The sequence below is a fragment of the Anoplophora glabripennis genome, unplaced genomic scaffold (genome assembly GCF_000390285.2).
Source record: "Anoplophora glabripennis isolate ALB-LARVAE unplaced genomic scaffold, Agla_2.0 scaffold245, whole genome shotgun sequence".
NCBI lineage: Eukaryota > Metazoa > Arthropoda > Insecta > Coleoptera > Cerambycidae > Anoplophora > Anoplophora glabripennis.
This window is the reverse complement of record NW_019416417.1, coordinates 12,554-39,609: the sequence shown is the minus strand read 5'-3', so window position 1 is coordinate 39,609 and position 27,056 is coordinate 12,554. Positions and strand designations below refer to the sequence as shown.

Here is a 27,056-nt window from a genome sequence, read left to right as displayed (position 1 = left end):
CATATATTATATAAATATTAGTTTTTGTAAATAACAAATCAGTAAAAACAATGCAAAACTAGCACGACGCCACACAATTATTTACATATTCCAATAACATAACCTCATTACNTAATTGTAGTGATACAACAGCGGTACCGTTCTGACACATATTATATAAATATTAGTTTTTGTAAATAACAAATCATTAAAAACAATGCAAAACTAGCACGACGCCACACAATTATTTACATATGCCAATAACAAAACCTCATTACTGATCCGAGGCTGAAAATCTGTTGGGTTGGTACTTCCGAACTTCACGAAGAAATTGACGAAAATTAGAACATGCTCTAATTCGTCAAGAACTTGATGAATAAATTCATAAAATTATTTGACAGCAGATTTGGTGCATTACACTTGTCCAATTTCTTGATAAAGCGACTTCATGAATTAATTGATCAATAAATTGTCAATGTAAAATAGCTATAAGAAACTTCTAACTCCATCAATAAATAATAAGTATACTGTTATTAAATCTGAATGTTGTTTAGTTTAGCTATGGTGTTTTATTAAATTTTATAAGGTTGATTTAGCAATTCATTTTATAGATTTCGCTACACAGTTTGTCTAATTACAAATTGATACACAAATAACAAAACTATACATTTAAATTGACTAATTAATACGAGTTAAAGTATACAGTTCCAAGTCAATATTACTTATAAAATCACTGTTGATACAACAGTTTTAAATTAACCAAAACCTACGACTCAATAATAATGTTTGCCATCTAACGAAAATACTGTCAGTTATGATTAAGATTCGGTGAACCAATCGGCAATTAAATTGTGAATGTAACTCCAGGGAGGCTTTCCAAACCTTATTCGGATAATAAACTATCCATTCCATTCATAATAATGCACAATAATGGGTGATGGTGTTTTACTCTACATGTTCCTTGACTGTTCGCGGTTGTGCATTAAGTATTGTGGCAATATTAAATTTTAGATAATGAATATGTCTCCTAGAACTGGTTGTATTTGGAATTGTCTGCATGAAAACAAAACAAATGATGAAAATAAAATAATCAATTTTCACAATAACAATAATTCGTGACATATACTCACTGTTGTGTTTAACCCTGTTTTTGTTCGATATTTTGAACGAATAGTAATTACCAACATAGAAAAATAATTATGTAAAACCAATCAAGTTAGAGTTTCGTGACATTCAAATCCTGTGGTTATAATTAATTTTTTTTCATCGTTATCTCTGGCACCTCTGCTGGATATATTTTTTAAACTGTCCCCCGGAGCAAAAGGACAGATATAAAACTCAAACGACCATCCTTCGCGACCAATCCGCCTCCGCTACACGTGTGTGACTGTTACTGCTCCTCAGATATAATAAATCATCTCCTTCAGGAATATAGATCATTTTTATCTGAATTCGAGATCTGGCCGACCTGATATGGAAACATCATTGTGTGCAGCCAATCAAAATCGTACGGAAAATATTTTATTTGTTGATCTGTGAACCGGGAATTAATTAAATAATGACAAAGTCGATCATATCGCGGAGTGACATGTCAGTATTGTTGTTGCTGAAGATTCTATTCTGGTATCTGGCGGTTACATCGTTTCACTAATTAATATTGATCACATATAGTTACGTCCAATTATGTTCGCCTTCAATTACAGTCGTAATTAATTTGTTTCGGTTTTTCAGTATCCGGAATATTTATTGGATGAATGCATTCCCTGACCACTTGTGCCAGGTGGTTCAGAGAGTGGCTTTATCTGATTTCTCCTGCAATTTTGAAGATAAAAATTTCAGTAGGATACCAGTGGTTCATTAAAACAAATATCCTTTCTCTTTCTGTACTTCAAATTTTCTGTATAGTGCGCAGATACTCATACTTAATTTTTTTTATATTAATAGAAAAATGTTCTATGATAATTTTTGAGTTTCTTGATGTAGATAACTTCCTCTTTGTAACAATAATCACACCATGATTTTTTAAATATAATAAATATGTAAATTTCAATAAATAGCATACCTACATTTTATCATGATTAACTGAAATTCCTTAAATAGTATTAAAGTGGGGAACTGATGATATTTTTATTGATGGATTTAGATTTATAAACTTCTGTTACATTTTATATGTTATATGAGGTATGTTTGAGAGAAAAATGTCTTTTCATCTCTAGAAACGAAAATTGAAATATTAAATTTTATGATTTTTTTAATCAAAACACAAAAGTAAAAAATTGCTTGGATCCTCTCAATAATGAATTTAATTCCAATGGAACAATTATTCCCTAAAAATATTTAAAAATTCTGTATATTAGTTCATTTTCAATTAAATTAAAAATAAAATTTTGTATAATTGTATGGAAACAAATATAATTTTCTGGTCGAGAGGAAAAATTATTTTTCGTTCGTAAACTTGCCTCACTCACGTAACGAAGACATTTTCATTGCTTCCAAAACATACTATTAGGCAAATTTTCTGAAAATAAATTAATGAAAAAGAAACAACCGTATCATCTATATCCATGTTAGTTATAAAAATGGCACAATTTTGTTTGTTTGTAATTTTTTAAGAGAGCAAAATTGTACAACGATAATTGAGTGAGTCTAAATCGGTTTATTTTTACCCAAGTAAACTACCTTTAAAATATTCATTGGTTTCAGAGCACCCTGTACAGCAATCAATAGTGTTTTTCTTAAAAATGTGCTTTTTCAGCGGATTTAAAAATAGTACCTGCTTTGTACCCAATTTCAATGCAATAAATTGTTTTTTAGAAGAGATATGGTTAAAATTGGATTTAAAAAAATCCTCTCTGATGCTATGACACCAAAAATAAAAGACGGTAGGCCAATGATCCACAGTTACTTTTTAACGATCGATCAAACTGAATTTATGGTACGTTGTTTGAAATATCTCTGTATTAATGAAAAATATCTTGTATTTGTCTGATGAAAGTGAAGTTTTTGAACATTCTTTAACAAATCATCGCCGAAGTGGCAGAATACAGACTCCAGTTATGTATATTTTCAGTATAACTTCATGAAATGGACTGAAATCTGGTTATCCTCGTGGCAACTCTTGTTTTATAATTTAACAAAATAAGTTATAGATAAATAATTTTAAAACTACTCAAAAACAACCGGTCCAAATTCCGAAATTATATGAAAAATTCACACAACATTTGACTCCCCACATCTATTTTCCGTTTCTGTCTAAAAAAAGAAAATAAAATTAGAATTAAAGAATGGTATTTATAGAAAATTTTCTTACGATTTCAAGGAAACATACAAAAAATGTTGAAGTTTTGTTTTTATACAATATATCTTTGCCATATATTTGTTATTTTTGAACTACTTTTTCTCAATAAAAAGATACGACATCTATTATTACCTGGGAAGGTTAAATTATACCAAAATATTATTTATTTTGCAGGAGCAAGTATTTGATACGTATATATCACTTTAAAAAGAAAAGAGAGGCTTCCAAGACTGTACAAATATACGGAGTGTTTCATTAAGAAATAATATTTTTCGTTTTATTGCTTTGACATGTTCAGAAAATGTCTTAAAACTATATCTAAGTAGGAATACAAAAAAAAGCATTACACAGGACCACAAAAAAAAAAGAAGTATTATGAGTTATGAATTATGAGGTTAGGTTAGGTCAAAATTATGAGGTTATGGAGTGATGGAGGTGTAGAATTATGAAGTTAAAACTTAAGATTGAGGTTTGAGTTTAGCTTGTAAGTTTTTCGTTTTTATTTTTGCTCATTTTGTGTTTGCAGTTTCTTGGTATTTGAGACTTATGAGTTTTGAAGTTATAGATTTTCAGGTTATGGGTTTTAGAGTTATAGGTTATCGATCTCAAGGTTGAGTTATAAAAGTATAGGGTTATATGGTTTAAGGGTTGATATTGTTGGGTTTCATAGTTTCAAGCTGTTTTTTTTTTGAGGTTAGAAAAAACGCTGACGTGATGGCGCAAAACAGGTTTCGGATTCGGTTTGAGCGACCCAAAAATCATAGAATCCATTTAGTCTGGTTCAAGGAACCCTCCACTCATTTTTTTTGTGGTCCTGTGTTATCATATAAACATGATTAGCTACAACTTTGTTTTATGTTAAGTCTTTTTGCCATTTGTTTCATGTAAGGGCTCTTTAATACATACCAATAAATAAATATGAAGAATGAAGACAATTTTTTATGAATTAAGGGTCTGCCTTTTCAAAATAATGCTATTGGTCTTGAAAACAAAAGATATACAAAACGCGTATTGTTTTTTATTATTATATTACCTCTAGGATTTATTACATGTTGTTTGTAAATAAGTGCGAGATATTTTAGGATGTGGTTGCAAGTTATTTTGTGAAAAAAACTTCATATAAACGTAGGACAGTGTTTAAATTTTAAATTTTTATTAATTATTTCAAAGAGTTATAAAGATATTGACTAGAAATTTGATGGTGGTATTTTATTTAGAAATATTGACAGCAACCTAATAGATAATGTATCAATAGAAATTAAAAATACACACAACTTGCAATAAAATATGTTTTATTTTTTTCCTAAGATAAAAATTGAAGAGAGAATTTTATTCAAAATTGATGGCGGATTTCTAAAAAAATATCAAAAACGGGAAAAAGTCAATGGTGTACCATTTTTTGATAAAAAAACTTGTGGCATTCTCGTACGAATGCCACTGGTGCAAGTTCGTAGAAATATTACCTAAAAAATTGCACATTTATTCCTCCAACGCGTTTTTCAAATTTCGAGTCAATATCTTTAAAACTCTGAAATAATTAATCAAAATTAATAAAAAATTAAAATTTAAACACTCTGTATCTCGGAAACGAGGCTTATTGCGACCTATGTTTTTTTTACAAAATAACTTCGGCACCCACCCCTTAAAATATTTCGCGCTTATTTACAAACACCCTGTATAAGATTTTCTGAAACACTATAATTTTTATATATCCTCAATTAAAAGATCTTAATATGAGTTTCTATTCGTATACTAACTTACTATTACTTGGAATGCTCTTTGTATGGTTTATATTGAAATTACAGGATGGGTGTTTCTTTTCTTAATTTTATTTTTTACTTGAAATGCATTTATTTATTTAATGCTACACACTTATTTTAATGCTTGAAGTATGCGGTTCAAAGTACGCACTATCCTCTTTAATGCACCTTTTTAAATAATTCCCAATTATGCTCGAAGAAATTAACTCGACCAGTTTTTCTGCAAGTAAGATGGGGAAGATAATTGCTGGAAAGCATGCCTTTATTATTGTTTCCTGTACTGCTCCGCAAATTGCAGTTAAAATGCGAATAACAAGTGGTATGCAAAAGAACACAAAACGACCGAGAAGGAATCTAAATTATAATAATGCAAGGTAGAATTTTAACGTCGTGTAGCTCAAGATAATCACGACAGTTCCAGCATTCCACTGCGTATTAAGCAGGGCAATCCATAATATATGGCTCGATTATACAAGAAGATTAAAATCAAGGGGACGCTTAGAAGAGTCGACTTTTTAAATCCTATACATTATTGCTTCGCATTCAACTACCTAGAGTTGAATGCCTTGTATTTATTATATTTAATATTTCTTTATATGCCCGGGTATGTCGGAAAACTTGAAGAAGAATTTTTTTTTCAAATTATAATTTATTACCTCTTGGTCAATAATAACACGTACTATTTTTAACTTGTCTGTTTGGTTATGGAAATATAGGATGAATACATATTTGAATTCTATTTAATACAATTTCAGGGATATTAATGTACCAGTCTAAAACAGTTGTTTGTAATTAATGTACTCTGTTTATTTGGGTAATTTATACTATTAAAAAATTATAAAAATGTGCTAAAATGAAAAATTTACTTGTAAATCAAATACGTGTTATTATTACAAAAAGGAAATTTAAATAAGTTCAAAGTGAAGCTTTGTTTTCGGGAGATGTTAAAGTTTAAAGAAGGACTTAGTTTTTTTAATTGTAATTGTTATAAATGTCTGATCGAAATTTTAAATGCACTAATCTACATATACAGGGTGTATCCTAAATCCTAGGGGGTCATAAAGTTTTTCAAAAATATCACACTTTTTTCAATTATCTCTGAAGTTGTTTGATGTAAATTGACGAAACTTGAGGAAATAATATAACTAATTAAAGGTAATAATTCGGTATATTTCTTTCGTTTAATTTACTGTGATATTTTTAATAAAAATGGTCTCTTGCATTTCCGGGTTATGATTTATTTGTTCATGTTTAATGTAAAAATAATTTCTAATAGCTATTTCAAGGTTAAAAAAAAATGAAACACCAGTAGAAAGTGAAACAGATTTAGGACAACGAATCATAAATGGATGTCGGCAAGTCAGCAATTTTTGAAAATATACTTCAGTCGTTGAGGGAAAGCTCCCCGCTTGTGTTGCTGCCAATGGTGGACATTTTCAGCACATTATGTAAAAACATTTTTGTTTTTGTTTTTTTCTCATAATTTAACACATTTAGTTACTGTTACTGCTAGGTGTTTTTTTAACCATGAAATACCTATTAGAAATTATTTTAAAATTAAATATGAACAAAAAAATTATCTCGAAAACGGTTTATTGTGTAAAGAAAATACAAGAGACCTTTTTTTATTAAAAATATGACATTAAACACACCTATTAATTTTTCTGAAAATTTAGTGACGTAGTTTTTTAATGACAAAGCTCAACTGGTTAACAGATTTATGTAGAAATATACCGAATTATTTATTACTTTTAATTAGTTACATCATTTCCCCAAGTTTCGTCTATCTACGTCAAACAGCTTCAGAGATAATTGAAAAAATGTGATATTTTTCAAAAACTTTAACGCTCTCTATCTTGGACACCAGCAACTTTAGGGCCCAGGTTTTTGGGCCTAAAATGACTCAAGTAATCACCCCCTTAATTTATGATACAAAATTAGGATACACCCTGTATATTCATGTTTTTTAAAATTTGATATATTATTTCTATTACAAACTACACTGACGAAAACATAATTTATTACATTTTTAAAATCTTAAAAATGGCCTTTAGTGGCAAAAAATTGATCACAATTTAATAATTTTTTACTTAGATTCTACAAAAATTTAAACAGCTTTAACTTAAAGACAATTAAAAAAATCTTTCGAAAAGGCCTTCTTTTAAGTTATTAAAGGAAACATTAATTGTTTCCGAGAAAACCCACATTTACTGTTATACAGAGCGTCCCACAGTGATCAGACATTAGACATATTTCAGAGACTACTTCGATATTAATTTTGAAAATTTGGGCAATAGTGTTTTCGAGCTTGCCATTCTAAATTAAAATAATGGAGTACACCTAACGCTTCCGGTTATACCGAAAGTTGACGTCATCTTCGTTATTTTAAATGGAACACCCTGTTTTATTATTGCAACTTTGGATTCTATGTCAATTTTTAGGTGAAATCACATAAAAAAAATTAAAAAAGCAGTGCCTAATTAAAAAAGATCTGTATTTTATAATAATAAAGTTAGAGCGATAAAATTTATAGGAGACTAAAACTCTAAGCTTCCCTGCCATAATTTCAAAATAACTTAATTTCATACAGGGTGGTAGGAATTTAATACCGAATTTAGTCAACTTTAAACCATCTTAATTTTTTTTTAAATAACACCTTGTTTATTTTTGCGCAACGGATATCGCATAATTTCTTGTTAAAATTGTTATTATTAGTATTTTGAATTATCTCCTCCTAATTAATGATTGTATTTAAAGATGATTTACAGGAATTTAGTACTTAAGTGTTTGAAATATAATTTTCTTTTATGTTCAAATTTTGATATATTCACATATTGGTAAATAATTTTTAATCGTTTTTAAGGGTATTCCTAAAAATTAAATGCTTTTCATCTCAGAAGCTGTAATGTTATATCTTTTGTAAGATTTTTTAATGATCTTGATAAGCTGCATAAGGGTTATTTAAACTTTAAGGTTTTACACTGATGATGAAGTGTAGTTTGTTACCGGTAATAAGTCTACGAAATTTCAAGAAAATACTTAACTGAAAATAAAGTTATGGCTCGAAATTAATTAAAACCAATTAATTTTGAGGTTATGTCACTCCGTTAACATTGAGTTTTCGAGGAAGTGCTATAAGAACATATATCATTTTTATGAACATCTTTTGAAATGAAAACGCTTGTTGAAAATAAGGTCAGAGATTATCTGCCTCAAAACAAGTAAATTCAGACCAATTTACATAAATTCAAAATTAAATGGCTTTTTTGTATTTTTGACAAATATTCTAACCGCGACCAGGAAAAATATTGTGCTTGTCAGTAACTGAATAGACAGACAGTGACGTTTAATCTTGATAGTTATCAAAAGCTATTACTAGTTTCTTCTCACTGTTATGTCTTGATCTAACACCTTTCATTCATTACCTTATTCGAAAGTTGCTAAAAGTACTACAAGAATAAAAACTACATGGTCCCAGCTTTTATCACTCATGTCGTTGGTGCAAAGGTTACGGAAGTGTAAGCGTGAGAATTCAGTAATTGAATGTAACCTAGATCTGACCTCGATCCGAACCAAGAAAAATTTTATAACTTGTCTACGACAAATCCTATTTCCACTTTTAATCGAAAACCGAAAGTACCAAGTCATAATTTCGTAAATATATTATATGTAAACTACTGTATATCGCAACGAGGCATGTTACGTTTAATAAGATTAAGTGCAATTAGAACCCCTGCGGTGTTCTATAATTTTGTGTCACTCCCATCCCCACGCCCACCGAGTGGGCGACTAGGTGGCAGCGTTGCTAAACTCTGCATCTATTTCTAAAGGTTCACCTTGTAGCTTAAATATTAGGAAACAGGATTTCTCGAGGGGAGGCGACACAAAAAATATCATTTCGCTGTTTGGCATAAAAAATATGTTTTTGCGCAACCTTTGTTCATTGCTAAAACACATTCGTGTTCATTTATAATGTAACAATCACTAGCACTAGACTATTAAGAATATAATTACTTTTTTAACTTATTGGATTTTCCTTCAATTTTATATTTCCGCACAACTAAATTTAAAAAAGGGTTAGTTTTCCGGTATAGTAAATAAAAAAGTGTATGGGATATACCTATTTAGTTCTATGTAATAAGTAGGCAATGACTGTAGAATTTACTAATTTTAAGCATAATTCGCAAAAAATATATATTTTGAAGTAGATCAACTGAACAGACGTTAGAAAAGTTCATCCAAAGTATTGGCAATGTAGAAAAAATAACATTGTTCGGAAAATTATCATCAAAAGGCACTATAGAAAATCTTATTACTTACTTCATTTCAATCTTTCAATAATTTGCGGTTCGTTGTTGAGGACGTTATGGTGCTCAAAATATTCAAATGTTTTTATGGGAATAGAAATTCAATTCATAATCATTTATAAAACGTATTAAACTTTAGATAGCTTTCTTTGACAGAAGAAACTTCTCAAATTCTTTAAGTTATGAAAGGGGGTACTGGTCATATTTTGTGCATAATTTGTAAGTAAAGTACTATGAAAGAACTTTCATGTGCCAAGTTTGAACACTGTATTGAACTGTCGTTGTTATTAACTAATACATTTTCTAATTGTGAAGGGTTACAAGATTCTAAAGAGTTGTATTAGTAAGCATAATCTCTACATGACTTTTACATTGCTCTCATACTCGTATCTTAAATGAATATATGAGGAAATTCATTATTTTTCTCTGTAGTATGAACAAGTTCTACATAAATATCAAAATAATCAAAGTTTAAGAGACCCTTGTTCAAATTCAATGATATCTTTGTGCAAACTCTGACTATGAACATTGTATACTCATTGCAGTAGAAGTCATATTATATTAGAGCAGCTTTTGTGCTATTATCTTCACATCTATTGTCTTGCTACTTTTGGACACTGTAAATATCGTGAAATTGTCTTTTTGGATATTTTTTCTTCAAAGTTATCAGATATAGGAAAGGTATTTGCTATTAACTTAAAATTCCCATGCAAAGTATGCTGTATGATACAAGATCCATAAGTTGCTGACATATATTTCTATACCTATAACATTTTCAGTACTCTCAAACCTTAAACTGGAACTCCAAAGAATAAACTTCAAAACACTGACTGAAGAAGCTTATACCACAATAATGTAGTTAATCGTACAACACTGCTTATGGGATAGTTTTAATTCTTCGAAAATCTCCTTCTGATGAAGAATAGAAAATGTTTGTTGTTACCATTTCATTAGGTAGATTGTTTCAGGCATTGAAATATTGTTAGAATAAAAGCTTTTCATCTGTCTTCTTCAGCTGTCTTGAAATTTTCCTTTTGTATGTTGATGGAATACCACCCATTGATCACTAGTTCTCTTGTAAAAAATCATACACAAAATATATGAATATAAAGTAGTCTTTCGTTCATTCTTCTAACAGTAAAGGAAGTTGTAAGAGCTGCAACCTTTGACAAGATAAGGAGATCAATACAATGCTGCTTATTTTAGAAGTGGCCTGATATAGGATTTGAAGAAGATACGAAATAGACTCGATGAAAGATTCTGAAATACTTGAGAAATAATATGTTGGCTCTTTTAGAGTTTTTACCAATGTGACTAGAACAGTATAACTTTGAATGAATTGTACCTGTAGGTGAATTTGCTCCACATAATCAATAGGTTTATTATTAAGAAAATAAGACAAGGATTGTTTTTGCCTTCATGTAGAACTGTATCTACATTTGATGCTAGAGGGATAAACCACTTTCAAATCTTGTCAAGATTGTTTCGAACCAAAGTTGTAGCTTGTCATAGGGCTGCTTGAAAAAAATTGCATTGTCAGCTTTGAGGGTATGGTGAACTTATCATTGTTTCGGAAGTTGGAAGAATATAAAATAAACCGAGCAGAGACCCTTGTGGTACACAACTGTGTGTGACACAACTTGTTCAGGTAAAAAGTGAAGCTCGACATCATACCAAGACTAATGATTATTTTTTACTTTTTGGCTCACAGTGATGTATCTAAATCTATTGTGCATTGGTTAAAGGAACATTTGTTGAGTTGTTGAGAAGGTTATATTGAGAAGGTTATTTGTTAAAATGGGAAGCGAGGTAATTGTATAAATTGGTAAAAATCCACATATAGCGAAAAGCCTTTTGGTGTGCTAAAAACCTATTTTGTTAAGAAAAACCATTTCCGTAAGAGCCATATATCATAGAATTCTGTTATTTTATTTGCAAGTCTTATGACATATCATTGTTTGCTAATACTTCTGTCTATTGTATTACTGTATTATTTAGACATCTGCTTGTCAAACAGTGCTTTAGATTCTTTTTTTTTTTCATCGTCCAATAATTATTTTCAAATTTAATACGAGGTAGATTGATTCGAGGAGGTATTTGATACACATCTCACAAAATTCATTTACATATATTTTCCATTTAACCGTTTAGTTTAATATTTGCATAAATTATTTGTCATAAAACTTAGCATAAATCAATTCGATTTGATATCCCCTCATTTACATATTCGCTTACTTAAGTAGTCCTTCTTGTGATAATTTAATTTGAAAGTGGACACATAACGCTGGTTTTTTGCTATATTAAACTTATGTTAAGTTCTTAATTTGCTCGTAAAAAATGTCATTATGCAAATAATTTCATGCTAACAAATACTCTCGTTCTGCCGTAATAAGTAAACTTTACAAATCGCGTAGCCAATCAGGCAGCAAGGTTAATTAGTTTTTTGTTAGTGGAATTTATTAACATCCTATAAATAAACGATATTTCTTGGAAAACATAAAAAATTAACTAGTCGAAGACATATGGATCTTTGGTTATGTCAGTCATATATTATATTTTATTTAAATACAGAGTGTAGAAGAGCGAAGATTTTCACCACGCATTTGACTATTCGAAAGCACAACTTTTTTCCAATAGTTTTTTTCGGAAACCTCTTATTTCTTAAGATAATAAAATTTTTGTAAATTTTATATTTTTTTACGTGCCACTGGTGCAAAAAATTTTAAAATTGCGAATAAGTCATAAAATGTTGGCAAACCTAGCTTTGGTATTATTTTAATCTACAGACAGCTCGTTAGGGTTGTTTTAATTTAAGCTGCCATTTTTTTAAAGACATTTTTGGGAAAATTATTAATTTTTTTAAATCTAGTCACATAGCCTTAAGTAGTACCACTTAAAACATCAGTATCTCAAGCTTCTTCTAGTTATAATGCAGAATATTTATTTTATAAGACCAACAAAATTTGACATAAATTGAAACAGAAACATACTATTTCACTTTAAAAATTTAGGAGGTATTGAAAATGAAAAAGATGGAAAGATATACATCTCAATATACATATCATATACATGTCAATTACAGACATTGGAAATAATAGAGTCTGCATATGTCATATTCACAAATTTAGGCAAGATCTAGTATTTTCACATTTTAGGTCTTCACAGAAAATTAAATAATAATAAATTCAATTTCGAAATTCGTATAAAAAGAGTTTTAAAATCTCTAAAAGTAATTTTTTTAAAAATTGCTTCTTAGAAAATCTTAAGAAGCAAGTACCTACATCTATTACATATAATAAACAATGTATCCTTGTTTTTAATTGGCCACCCCGTATTTAAAATTATATATGGGCATAAACTTACATAGCATAGTGAATATAGAGCATAATTTTTTTAAACATGTTGCGTCAGTTCTTAAAAATTTTCTTCTCTCACGTGGCAATTCTGTCGCTATATCGGCAGCACCAACAACAGCCAAGGGTAGTGACTTGTCACCTGAATTTAAGTACGATAAACAGGAAGGCAAATATCTCACTCTTGCTTATTTTTTATGCAATTTAAGAGAATATATATCTACATTACCTCTTGTAAATACAAAGAAACAAATGAATACAGTTTCCGTAAAGTAATTCTCGACCTGGTATTAATTACAAAAAAACCTATTTATTTGCCATAAATTTAATTAACAACTGTTTACATTGAAATCTGTCAGCGTCCCACATTATTCCACTTAATATCTGCCTCCGCTAATTAAAAATTACATAAAAAATCTAATAATAAAATCTAGAAGGCTGGGAGCATAATTCCAATGCAGGACTAGCTATGATAATAAAAATATAATGAACCAGAATCTAGCAAGTCGGTGTACGGACTCGAGAGTTCTAGAGATCTTCAGGGCAGCATCACTAAGCCGGTTAGCCTTGGAGAGCGGCCAAAGACCGAAAGAGAAGAAGAAATAATTCTGATATCAGGGGCGTACCCTGAAGAACGGAGGCGAGGGCTACTTCCTTTAGATTTCAATTACATGTTACATTGTAAATTGTTCTATTGTACTTAAAATAGAACAATATATAATTCGTACAATAACTGAAACATTTCTTCGACATAACCATATTATTTGTAGGTATAAAGTCAATGATACATCAGTATTAATGTCATAAATCTTTCTTTACCTAATTCTGTAAATGCTTGATAGTTATACCAAACTGGTTTCTTTTGGGTAAATTGAAGAGAAAGGAGGATCTTTTTAAAAGTACAATATGCAGGATGTCCGGGAGAGGCTGGGCCATGCCTCAATATAGATCAAGTTACCTTAGTACAAATTTGCTTCCTTATAAAGTTATCACCTTTAAAGAAACGTTTTCATTTCATTAATTCTTTTAAAGGTAACTCTATCACCTTTAGAGATATTTCAATGAACTGGATTTTTCCTAATCACAAGTTATTTTTTGTTTCTTGAATTCTTTTATATTTATATTATTTTAGTTGATTGGATTTCTGTTTTTTGTTTGTTGACTTCAGGTACATTTGCTTTACTCACTTTTTGTTCAAAATTTTGTCGAAATAAGTAATATTTGTGGCTTCTTTTTGGCGATTTTAAGTTTTAAATTTGTTTATTGTGGATCTGAGTAAATTATAGTTTCCAGCTGCTTCATTTATTACACAGTTGTCTGAACAAACTCAATTTGTTTGACTTTGAAGTTCACAGACCTCTTAGGTTTACATTTCCTTAGTGAATGATATTTTTTGTCTTTCAAAGGTAATGCAGTTGAACCACCATATTCAATATAAACACTATGTGTGTGTTTTACAATTACTACATTTGGGTTACAAATTCCAAATGTAACTGGCCTTCATCTGATCAGATAATACATAAATTGTATATTTAAGTGTATGAGCATACGTTTAAAGTTCTTTTGAACACTCTGCCTATTTGTATTTTCATACGTTTGGTATATTTTTATTTAGTTTATCAGTATCTAACTATTTCCAAGAGGGACCTTAAGATACTTTGAGAAATTTGCTGCCTACTCCACTGGTAGAGCTCTGTTAAACGCACCTGTTCTAGAGAGAGGTAGACGAATACCTGACTCACATTGGAGTCGCAAGAGAGAAAGAGACAGTACCCGATATCGAGGAACATGTTACATATTTTAATTAATCTCGATATGAATCATAAATCTTACTTTGGATTGATACAGTGCGAAGATAAATTGGAAGTTCTATTTTTAAATCCAAAATACCCTCCTCGTTTATTATTAAATATACTTAAATCGATAACAGATTTGTATTTTTTATACAGTGTTTGCGTAGAACAAAAATTGTTTTCATTTTTATTCCCGTTCAGAGTAATTTGGCTCTTGGAACTGGTTGGATGAGGAATTTTAGGCCTTAACCCGGAACGAATTAGTATCGAAGGAAAATTGCTTCATTAAATACATAAAAAACAGGTCTGTGTGGAGAAGAAATAGAATTAATGTTGTATGTCCATTAATTTTATATAAAAGCAAAGCAACATATTTGAGACGGCGGGAGTGATGTCTATGAGAAATTTTTAAACAGTATTTAAGTGATTTATATTTTTCCATTACATTGGATATGACAAAGAAAGGATATTATTATTGTGAAGTCAGTTTGGTAATTGTTTTTTACCTTATCTTTACATTTTATTGCTTTTTTCACACGCAGGAGAAAGTATCATGAGAATATAATATCTTTTAATTAGTGCTATTGTGGGAACCACTACTCAGCGGACTAATGCTCCGACTAGCTTTAGATTACACAATATCAAGATCATCTGTCAACAGAACCGCCAGACATATACAGCTTTTGAATTTATTAGTTATCACCATTGAGACGACAACCTCTAATCCAGCTATTTTGATGTCTATGGTGTGAGTATGGGTGAGATTAACATGCAAGGAATGTCTTAAATGGTCTCTGCATATTTGGCCCTACTGTTTAGGTCTAAACATCGAGTAGCAGTGTGCGTTATATCTCACCTATCTTCACACCATGTTTGTAGATAAACGTCAAAATAGCGAGATGAATACTACTAAGTTTGAAACCGGTATCTGTTTGGTGGTTTTGCTGACGAATAATTTAAGCTGCGCTGGTGTAATTCAGTGCTGGTCGAGGTATTAGTCCTCAAAGTAGTGGTTCTCACAATATCATTAATTAAAAACATCGTTTTGGCTAACGCGGCACTGGTTTGGCTTTAGTGGCACCTGCGAAATAGCAGGTCGCTCTCTGCCAGTTAGGCCGAATTAAATACCTAGTCATTGAGGAACAGTGACCATATAAGATGTAACACACGTTGCATGTCGTGTTTCACTCATAGTTGATCCAACTGCAATACTTGTTTGGAAAATTGGAAAAAATGTAGTTTTCGATAAATCTTCCACATTTGTAATCAGATTTATTTGTGCTATCATTTCTTTCCTATGTAATGTGTAAAATGGGAAGAAACGCATTAGCTACAATTTAAATATTGCTAATAAGCTGTACCTGTTATAGCGAAACTGTTTAGGTAAATAAAACTTACTAAAATGTTTCTTGTATTTCGATACTTATTACTACACTTTTGGAAATGTGAAAAATGCGCAGTGGTGGTAATTTGCTATAATTATACAATTCAATTTTGTGTGTGAATCATGTATAGCTTTCTTTGTAGTTTAAATGAAAACATTTCGTTCTTAAATTATTTTTTAAAAAACTATGCCTCAGGAGTACATACCCGGCCTTTGTATTTGACTAATTGTCCATCATATTGGTTAATACAAATTTTTCTTTTTGTTCCAGATACATCCATAGTAAGGAGAAACCCTTCAAATGTGCAGAATGCGGAAAGGGCTTCTGCCAGTCTCGTACCCTTGCCGTCCACAAAATTCTCCACATGGAAGAATCACCTCACAAGTGCCCCGTGTGCAGTCGCTCCTTCAACCAGCGTTCAAACCTGAAGACACATCTTCTCACCCACACCGACCACAAACCTTACGAATGCAACTCTTGCGGTAAGGTTTTCAGACGGAACTGCGACCTCAGGCGGCACGCCTTAACCCATGCTGTTGGCGACGTCCCAGCTGATGGTCTGGGAGACGGATTCATACCTGGAAGTGACATGGAACGAGAGAGGATGTCACCTAGGCCAAGAAGTCCCTCTGTCGATTCCAGGGACGACAGAGACGTTCGAGTTTGCTCGCCTGCTCCAGGAATAACTCAATGCCACGAACCTTGTTCTTCGTCTAGCCCGTACACTATGAGACCTCCTCTTGACAGGCACGATTATCGTCACGACATAGACGATGAAGAGGATTTAGAGGAAGATCCAGAGATCGATCCGGGTCAGGAAGATTGCCCCGACGTTGTAAATGATTCAGAAGAAGTAGCTCCTGAACCACAACCGGTTCAGATGCCTCAGCTCCAGATAAGAAGAGACTTACATCCTCCACATCAACAAAAACCATTTATCGTTAAAAGCGAAAGCGTGGAACCGACCTTTTTGGGACCTTTCCGTAAACGAGCGTTGGACCAAGAACGACCCTCATCGTCGTATAATACAGGTAGATCTCATACGCCACCGATGAACTTAAGGATGTACCATCCCCCGACAACTATGCCGCCGCAGAACTTGAGTATGAGCCACACGTTATCTATAGGTCCAGGGACGTTTTTAAAGCCACCTGATACTGGTACGTCCATGATTTTTGGTCCTGCTATTCCTGGACCTTCTAAGGCTGGAACCAGTTGTAGCAATGTAGCTAGTGATTTGAGTATGAAGAAGAACGAAGAGCAACCAGTGAGACCGCCGCCACAACCGCCAAGGCCACCTAAGAAGACTGGATTTACTATAGCGGATATTATGGGGAGATAATACCGTGAATGCTCGGTGATAGTGTATTTGTGTGAAGGAACTACGAGTACTGTAACTATTACCAATGTTACTAAAAATGTTTCCTGATGTGTCTAAAATATTTATTTTTTATGGCAAGTTGCGCTGTGTTAAAACGTTTGATACAAGGATGAAAACTGGTGCTTGCTGTTGTGTAATTGGTTAAAATGTGTGTATTTAATTAATGTTACTTATTTTATTGCATAAGTATTTAAAGTCTACTTTTGAACTGAAGAGAGACAGTAATAATGTACTGGCATTGTCATATTATTTTAAATTACCAATATTTTTAATATATTCCTCATTTTGATCAAAACAGATTAAGGCTGTGTTCAGCGAATGGTCGGATTAGTTCGGTCAAACTTCTTTAGTCAAACAATTCGCTGAACGGCCTTTAGTAACTGTATTAAAACCTGCCCAATATTCCCAATCAGCAGATTGGGCTGACCAACGAAATATTTGTCCGCTGAACGACTTTGACCGGTCCGACCAATCGCTGAACACAGCAAGTTTATTTAATTTTGGCAAAGTATTGAGTTTTTTATTTCATGTACTACTTAGAGTTGTACTAAATAGTATAAGTTAAACTGATTGGGTTATATTTCGGCTGATTTTTTATTATTTTTTTCAATAGATAATAAGTGATACTGTAAATTAGCAAACGCATTCGATCATGCTTTTATATTGATCATGATCGATCAATACAATTTTTTTTAAGTTTATTCAATTTAACTTACGAAACGTGAAGATGTTATACTGACTTACCTTAACTGAATCCCTAAAGAATTTTTGGTTTCTGTTATTCGTTAAAAGTTAAAACTTTATTACTTTAATCTTGTTTTTGCATTTTTTATAGATTCTCTTAATCTAAATTTGTAACAAAAATTTGTTTGTAAAATTAAATGTAATCCCTAATTTAAAAATTTATATTACGCAATGTACGTTAACGTAAAGACCAGTGTAGTGTCTAAATATTTTTGGAATATCAAATATTTCTTCACTCCAGTGAGCAAAAATGAATTTGTTGTTAAAAGTTGGTTTCAATACTGTCAATGTAAATACACTCTGTTTTTGACAGCTCAGGTTTGCTTTTGTTGCGTCAAAAGAGAGAAAATATAACGAAAACGATTATTGTTACCTTCAAATTTGTAACTTTATTTTCTCTGTTTTTGTTTATAATATTTTTTTTGTATAGTTATCATAATATTCCTTCTGTAAATATTTTTATTATTTTTTCTTTGTAAAGTAGTAATTTGTACAAACAATGGAGGGACCTTTTTCTCGCAATTTTATTAGTATAGTTAATTTGAGATTTAATTATAGTTAAATATTTAAGGTTTATGTTTGTTTCATGTTAAATAAATTATTGGTATGAATTTGTGTGAGTATTTATCTTATATAAAGAAATGATGGTACAAAAACTAAAATATAAATGTTATTTTTAGTTTTCATAATTTATTTCTTTAGTCTAAGGAAATGATACTGTACACGATATATACGTAAAATTCCGTACTTTAGAAGTTCTCTTTGATTTGGGGGTTGTGCCAAATTTTATGAAAAGTTTAGGATAAGCGTGATCTCATAATTGTTGATATCGAAGATGCCTTAACTCTTTTTGGACAACAATATGGAAAATTATATTTTACTAGAACGTATTTAGATGTTGCCTAAAGGATAAGCTTACAAGATTGTAGTTTATGTGATTGAGTAATGTAAATAAACAATAAAACAGTAGTGTGTGTTTTTTTCGTTTTACTACCTAATTTAAATTCAACGTTTATTTAAATTATATCCCAATGAAAAGATTTAAGTTTGGAAAACCGGATTATAAACATACAAATTAAATATATAAATATTTGAATAACGATTGTTTTTATTTATTGCAGATTTATAAATACAATAATTAAAAGTGGGTTTTTTGTTGTGATTATAAAATTTCCCTTACGATTTAAAGAATCAACAAATGTGGCAATTGTGGTAAAATTAAGAACAGAACATATAAATTTAGTAATTATTGTATATTAATTATAAAACACTAATAACACTATTTTAGAGGCATGCCAAATGCCACAAACTTTTTATTTCAATTTAATTTAATTAGTGCAATTTGAAAGTACTAAGATTGAAAATATAAAAAGGTACATTTCTTTGTAAATTTAGGAGAAATTGTCGTTATCCAGAATTTTCAGCTTATGCTCAAACTCTCAAAAATGTTACTATTTCCTTGATTTTACATGGGAAAGTCACTAAGAGGAATAATTCCAAGGGTAGTAAATATTGACTATGAAATGTACAAAAACTAAATTCTGTACATTGTTCGAAATTCAATATATTCAATTAAACACGATTAGATGTGTGTATTGTAGTCATTCTGAATTCTGAAATTGCATTAGGTATTATAATTAAATATTTTGTAAAAGATAGAAAACAGTTTCATTCACGTTATTCAACTCATACACCTAAATTCAATATAATTTAATACATGATGAAAGTATGTATATTTATGAAACAAAGTACATAATATTAAATTTAATTTTGTTGTAATAACATTTTTTAGAAAAAATTTATTGTAACGATTTATCTCTAATATAGTGCGTACGATATTTGTTGAGATTGAATTCCAAGAAGACCCCTGCGTCATTTTCTTTGAATTAACTGTATTCGACACCTGAGATAAAAAGACATTGGCGGCGTGACGTTCAGGGTAGCAGCTTGCAGTGCATACTGTGATTTGTAGGTAAGGTCTGTAGTAGGTTACTTAAATACGTGTTTCATTGTTTATTCCTTTGTTGTCCTCCAGCGTGTTTATAATGGTATTATCTTCTAGTTTATTTATGATTTGTACTTTACTGTACTGTAAAAGAAAAAAAACACATTTTAATCCAAAAAATCTACCTTATACATATATATGTATATATATTAGTATTCTGAAAATAATGCGGAAAATTTCAAGGCACGCTCCTGTTGTGGTAAATTGTTACAGTAGTTCCGATAACAGAACTTTATTGGCTTATTATTTTCTTGGAATTCTATCTCAAAAGTACTCGTGGTTCTTTGTATAAATCTTGTTCCTAGAGTAATAAAAAATTCCAAAACAGTTTCCAACAGTCAGGCGCATGAGCATTTCGATATAACGCTTACATAAGGTTCAAAATTCATTGTTTCCAATCAAATGCGACTGCGTCTGTTGGAAGTAGGCTATACTAAACTAATAATGATCATGACATCACTTTCTGATGAATAATTACCAAATTTTGTTCCTGTTTTGCAATTGTCAGTCCTCATAAGCAATATTGTCTTGAAAACAACAAAACATCACATACTCATTTTCTCCAAATAACCACATTTGTACTTTATTAATAATTCATATTTCATATCAGAGAGTAATAACACTATATTTGTATATCTTACAGAGTTTCTGAGGTAGCTTTGAATTATGTACCTACTTACCATTAGATGTTTATCATCATAACATTACTCTAGACACTACAAACTAACAGTTCGTACGACTGCAATATAAGGTAAGTATTTAAACATTTATATGATAATGTTAGATTATGTCCTTCAAGTTACTTTAAACCTAAGTGTGATCATTGCAGGTTAGATTCTGATGTTAAAATAAAGATTGGCAGAAACATTAATAAAAATATGAATGTTAATATTGATACATCAATCATATCACTAATATTCAATCAATTAGTCAATCAATCAATGGATCAATTAATCAATCAATCAGTATTTGACGTGTCCTGATTTTAAAATATTTTTAATTCACTCACCAAGAAAGTATTCGTCATTTCTTGATTACCAAATATACAACCGTAATAAGGGCGAGTAAAATGACTGGTAGTTAGGTTTAGGTATTCTTCAAGGAGTGAATTGTAGGTATCATTCATATTTTGGCTCATTAATATTTAATTTTTAAAAATCGTTAGTTAGGTTGAATGTATTGAAAAAACAAAAGAAAAATATATTTTTTGACAATACCTAAAAGAAGTAAGGTTCTAGTTTAATTTACAAAAAAAATATGAGAAACACTTTTTATTTCAAAATTTCTAACTAAATTAATATTTTTGTATTTTTTACGTCTCATTAATCCATCACTTTATTTAATTAATACTAAAAAAGTAAAGGAATTTTGAAGTTCTGGTTCGAAAATTTACAAACAAATCTGAGAAACATTTTTTTTCAAAATTTCTAACTAAATTAATGTTTTTGTGTTTTTTACGTCTCAATGATCAGTTTCCATCTCATTAGTTAATTAAGGTTAATATCTTCGTCCTGTTTTTTTTTGTAAGATTCAAACGTTTTGAGCCAAATAAATAACTAAATGTGAAGGGGTATTCACTAAAATTCTACACTTACTTATTATCTTTTAGCCATCTATCTGGAACAAACATGATAAAGACTGCAGTTTTGTTTTTATTGAATACATTGAAAAATTGACGTTCGCGAGAATGATTTTCATTTAGATTTGATAAGAAATAGAAATATTAATTCGGCTCGTGGACTTAGTGATAGGTACAGATACTTACGAACGTACACTTTGTCTTTTAACTTTCCATTTTTTTCTACATCTATCACCCTGTAGAGAAGGCACAGGTCTCTCACAATTTAAAAAATCCTTTTTGTCCTCAATTTTCCATCTGGAAAATGGCGTTTCCAATAAAATACATACTGGATCATACATAGGAAACATTTCTACAATTATCGATACAAAACAAATATTAACAATGAACCGTTACAATCGTGCACTGGGCGACGGCGACGTATCGAGACAGGCGATGGACGATGGCGACGCCGCTTCAATTTCCGCGTCACTCCGTTCCCCACGCCGTAGTTTACTCACGTGTTGGCCGCCTCGTTGCCATGACAACCGTAAACAACGTTACGAAGTGAAGTGGAATCCAAACTGATTTCGATCCGCGTCACTTACTTTTATGATATACGTTGTATGGTACAAGGTTGATGTTTGCGCTTAGCTAAGACAATTTTTTAGCAGGCGTTCACCGCGCAACTATTCTGTATATTTCTGCGTATAAAACAAACAAACACAACGCATTTTCAATATAGAATTATACCTAAATTATAAATTTTTTATAAAATTAAAAATAATTTTATTTTGCACAACCAAACGAAAATTTTAGGTGCTTCACTTGCGTCACCTGGCGAGCCGCCACTGTTCTGAAGAAAGGACCAAAACCTTTTATGGTCATTTTTAATATTGGCTTGGCAGTCATCAAGATAATTATTGTCAGCAAAATTTAGTTGATTTTTTATTAAGCGTCTCAAACGTCTAAACTCATTTAAGTGAAAGTTGTTACGAGTTGTTTTAAATTAATTGTGATGATAGCCTTTAACTTTTATATTGTTTATGATTTCGGTTGTGTATTATAAATATCTTGGTAAAATGCATCACATGTAGAGTTAACGTCAGTGAAGTCGTTTAGAAAGTCCCAATTTTTATGCATTATAAAGGTTCATAAAATTCGCTCTTTTAAGCCAACTTCAATCAAACTTTAACTGTGTAATATGTTATAGTGACTATTGTGTAACAGGGAAGAATTATTTAGTTTCTTAGGCAAAATTAAACTTATAAAATCAACCTTTTGACTGATTCTTTTGGCGTAAGGGGTTATTGACTTAATTAAAGAGAAGGGATAACAGAAAATGCAACAAATAAATAACATTATAAATTACTTTGGATACAAAAATCTTTAATTAGAACTAATTTGAATATATTAGGCCTATTTCTATACAAATTAGAGAGATCAATCTTAACCTACTACAATCTGGAATTGTGGAACATCATAAAATGGATGGACCTAAAAAAGTAAAACTCACTAAAGTGTAAGTTAGAATATTTTCAATATGGACGGCAGTAAAAATACTTTAGAAATAGTATCATCCAATTTGAAAAGAACATTACTTGACTTATTGCATAAAAATGGATATTTTTAAACCAATCCATCAATCTAATACAAGTTGATTCAGTAATAATGTCAGTAATTTTAAGGGAAGAAGATAGGGAAAAATGAGTAGAATACGAATATGTGATTAAAAAAATATTAAAACGCATCATAAAACAATATTTTCAAATAATTATTTAAACCCTTTTCGCACCGCTCCTGTCCGCTAAGTGAATCTTGACCTACCGTATCCGGTCACTAACCTAGCTTTTATTTTGTTCTTAATAGTGAACGACAAAAACAGACCTTTTTATGTAGACACATGAATGAATAAGATATTTTTTTACATTTTAAAGATTAACAATTATTATTTATTTGTTAATTAAAACAAATGTATGTTTTTAGTATTATTTTCAATTAATTATCATCTCAACTGTCCATTACTTTGTTAAGTTGAGATTCACTGCACTATGATTTTGAAACCAATCGTAAGACGACTGGGAAATTAGTGTTCTCTGTGGCGCGCCGACGCGTTCCCAGTCACTAAATATAATGCAAAGTAGGGCGCCGAGTTAATAGGAACAGGAGTTAATGGGTATTCTTTTTATTTTTTTAAAGGTCGAGGAAAATTAATTTTTCGATTTTCTGTCTTTATTAAGTCTTCCGAAATAAATGACATTATGAGTGAATCACCCTGTATATTTGAACGTTAATAGTGAAAAATGCTAGGGTGGGGCATTATTTAAAGTTCCCCATAGTTACACCACTGTTAATGAGTTCAGCGACTTGTTCCAAAATTGATAAAAAATCGTCTATGGTTTTGAAATTTGAGATGGTAAATTGATACCAAAGAAACACCTATTCAACACAGTTTTAAATGCTAATGAATTCCAATAAAAACGCGTACAAAAATTAGTGTCAAAATATCTGTCCGAAATACCTCTAATCGACAAAAGATAACTATGACCGTTGACCCACGTCGACGTAGGTTTAAATTCGAATTGTTTTCCTTAATACAAATTAGAAATCCCACATGAAAAATATATCATACAGGACTAGCCCATAACCATAAATAAATTCAATTAAACGAATATGTATGCATTGAATTCAACCTGTACGGCGAGCTGATATGTTTTTTTTTTCGTTTATCGACGTCGTAAAATATTCATTTATAAATATGCATACAGAGTGTTGCTCCACACCTGGCTGCTACTGTGGAGGAGTGTCGAACAGTTACCTGAATTAAATAAACGCGGTGACAGTGTAATTGTAGAACAATGCCTGTACACCTTCCTAGACAGGCATACATCAGTCTGTATTCAAGCAAAAAGTCTTCGCCGGCATAACTAATTCAGAAAAAGCATGTGGGCTTGGCCCAATTATAGTCTGTCTGAGAGTGAGTATGAGAAACGATGTAGGTTTGCCTCGGAGATTTCAATATCGCATACTGGACGACCGTCATCGTCACTTGGACGGATCTCGGGCAGTATTTGGAATTTATTTATGAAAATCTGGGCACGATTTTCAGGAACTCAACACAGCGAAAATGTTGACAAATTTCTCGATCAACGAAATAGTAAATAAGTAGTGTCCTATACTATAAAATAAGCAAACTCTTATACCTTTTTTGATAATCCAGTAAAAAGTTATAATTCAATATACAGGGTGGTCCAGATTGTAATAGACAAACTTCGGGAAAGTACTAAACAGCAAAAATTAACATCACTTTGAACATAGGCGCAGAAAGCCACCGTTTATGAGATACAAGGCGTTGAAATTATCAAAAATAAAACAATTTTTTTAAATATCTGGAAAACCACTCCATCAAATTTATTCAAATTTGGTACACATTTTTTTTCAAATATTTCTCCTAGTTCTGTATGCATACAGTCCAAATTCAAAAACTAGTGGCGGAGAAATAAGGATATCGTTTCCCTGTTTAAAGTAAAACTTCTATACGCCACGGAATTAATTGGTAATATGAATATATTTTATAACGATCTGAAACATTCCGGATGAAAAAACATTATTTTATTTTTGTCGAAAAGTGAATGGTTTACGAGTTTACGAATCGAGACCTGGTTTCAAATGGACGGGGCACCAGCACATTCTGGCCAGGTAGTTCGTGAATGGCTGACAAAGAACTACCAAAACAGATAGTTTGGTCGAAATGGTCCCATACCTTGGCCACCTAGATCACCTGATCTAAATATTTTGGATTATTATAGGGTAACCTAGAAAAATGACGTTTATGCCGTTCCTATAGCAAATAGGGCCCAGCTAGTGCAAAGGCTAAATGGGGCCTGCACTAATTTGAAGCAAAATCCAGTTTTAATCCGAGCTGCTGTGAATTCTATAACCAAAAGATCTAAAAGTGCATTGAGTTTGGAGATGGATCGAACAATTGATTTAATTAATTTGTTTTTCATATAACTTTACTTGTTGTTCGTGTTAGTTGAAAGTTGAGCTCGACATGCTTGATATGATAGAGAAAAATGTGTATCAAATTTGGATAAATTTGATCAAAGGGTTTTCCAGTTATTTAAAAAAATTGTTTTATTTTTGATAATTTCAACGCCCTGTATTTCATAAACGGTGGCTTTCTGCGCCTATGTTGATAGAGCAAGGTGGTATTAATTTTTGTTGTTTAGTCTACAACTCTCCTGAGGTTTGTCTATTAAAATCTGAACCACCCAAATTTGTTTTATTTTCCCGATTTCAATGCTTTGTTTACTTGGATAATATGTTTCATAACTCGTAAACCATTCGCTTTTCGACAAAAATAAAACATTGTTTTTTCATCCGGAATATTTCAGACCGTTATAAAATGTATTCATATTACCAATTAATTCAGTGGCGTAGAAGTTTTACTTTAAATAAGCAAACGATATCCTTGTTTCTCCGCCACTGGTTTTTGAATTTAGTCTGTCTACATACAGAACTAGGAGAAATATTTGAAAAAGAATGTGTACCAAATTTGGATAAATTTGATGAATCGGTTTTCCAGATATTTAAAAAAATTGTTTTATTTTTGTTAATTTCAACGCCCTGTATCTCATAAACGGTGGATTTCTGCGCCTATGGTCATAGAGCAAACTGATGTTAATTTTTGTTGTTTAGTACTTTCCCGAAGTTTGTCTATTAAAATCTGGACCACCCTGTATAGTGTGTCCCCTGATGGGGTACCGCACTCTTGTAACTTTTTTATTGTTTATTTTTCGAGAAAAAGTTATTCTTGATAAAAAGTTCAAATCAAATATGAAATAAAACATACAGGGTGTCCAAAAAAATTTCAAAATGTGAAATTTTCCCTAAGCAGTGCTTTTAAGTTTTGTTTTCGTTAAAAACTGTATTTAATAATGTTCGAAAACTCGAGAAATGCTTAAAAATGGGGTTTAGTCAAAAAAGAAGAATACCTAATCACATTTTTTTTTAATTTTATGTAATATAAAAATAGCTTGGGAGAACACTTTCCCGGTTGGTTGCACGTCGTTGGCTTAGGTTTCTTGACGTTTCGAGAGACATATCGCTTTCTGCCTCAGAAGTAAAGTATTGAAAAGAACTATCTGTCTCTCGAAATGTCAAGACGGTGCACTGAAGTTACAATTTCCCTCACATTATCTGTCACCGCAACAATATTTTCGGCTGAACGGTCAGTACGAGGTCAGCCTGTAGCTTTATTGTCTGCAACTGAACCTGTTTGTTCAAATTTCGCAACTAATCTTTTAACAGTTGTTTCATTCGGGGCGTTTCTTCTACCGAAAGTTTCACGTAATTTGCGCACGGTCTCAGCTACACACTCTCCGTACTTGTAATGAATCTTCACAGTCTTTACTCGCTCATCCGTCATATAGTGCTTCATTCTGTCTAACCGTAAGGTGTTTACTACAGCGGAATGAAAATGGCACACAA

At 31.2% G+C, this 27,056-nt stretch overlaps 1 protein-coding gene across 1 annotated transcript in view; it reads left to right on the top strand.

Moving 5' to 3' along the window:
* Nucleotides 1-18,961, top strand: part of LOC108905287 (protein bowel) — a 155,455-nt gene extending 136,494 nt beyond the window's left edge. Inside the window, exon 3 of the mRNA XM_018708088.1 lies at nucleotides 16,146-18,961. Coding sequence (XP_018563604.1) covers nucleotides 16,146-17,217 — 1,072 coding nt within the window. The 3' untranslated portion in view covers nucleotides 17,218-18,961. The remainder of the gene's footprint in view (nucleotides 1-16,145) is intronic.
* Nucleotides 18,962-27,056: the final 8,095 nt, after the last annotated feature.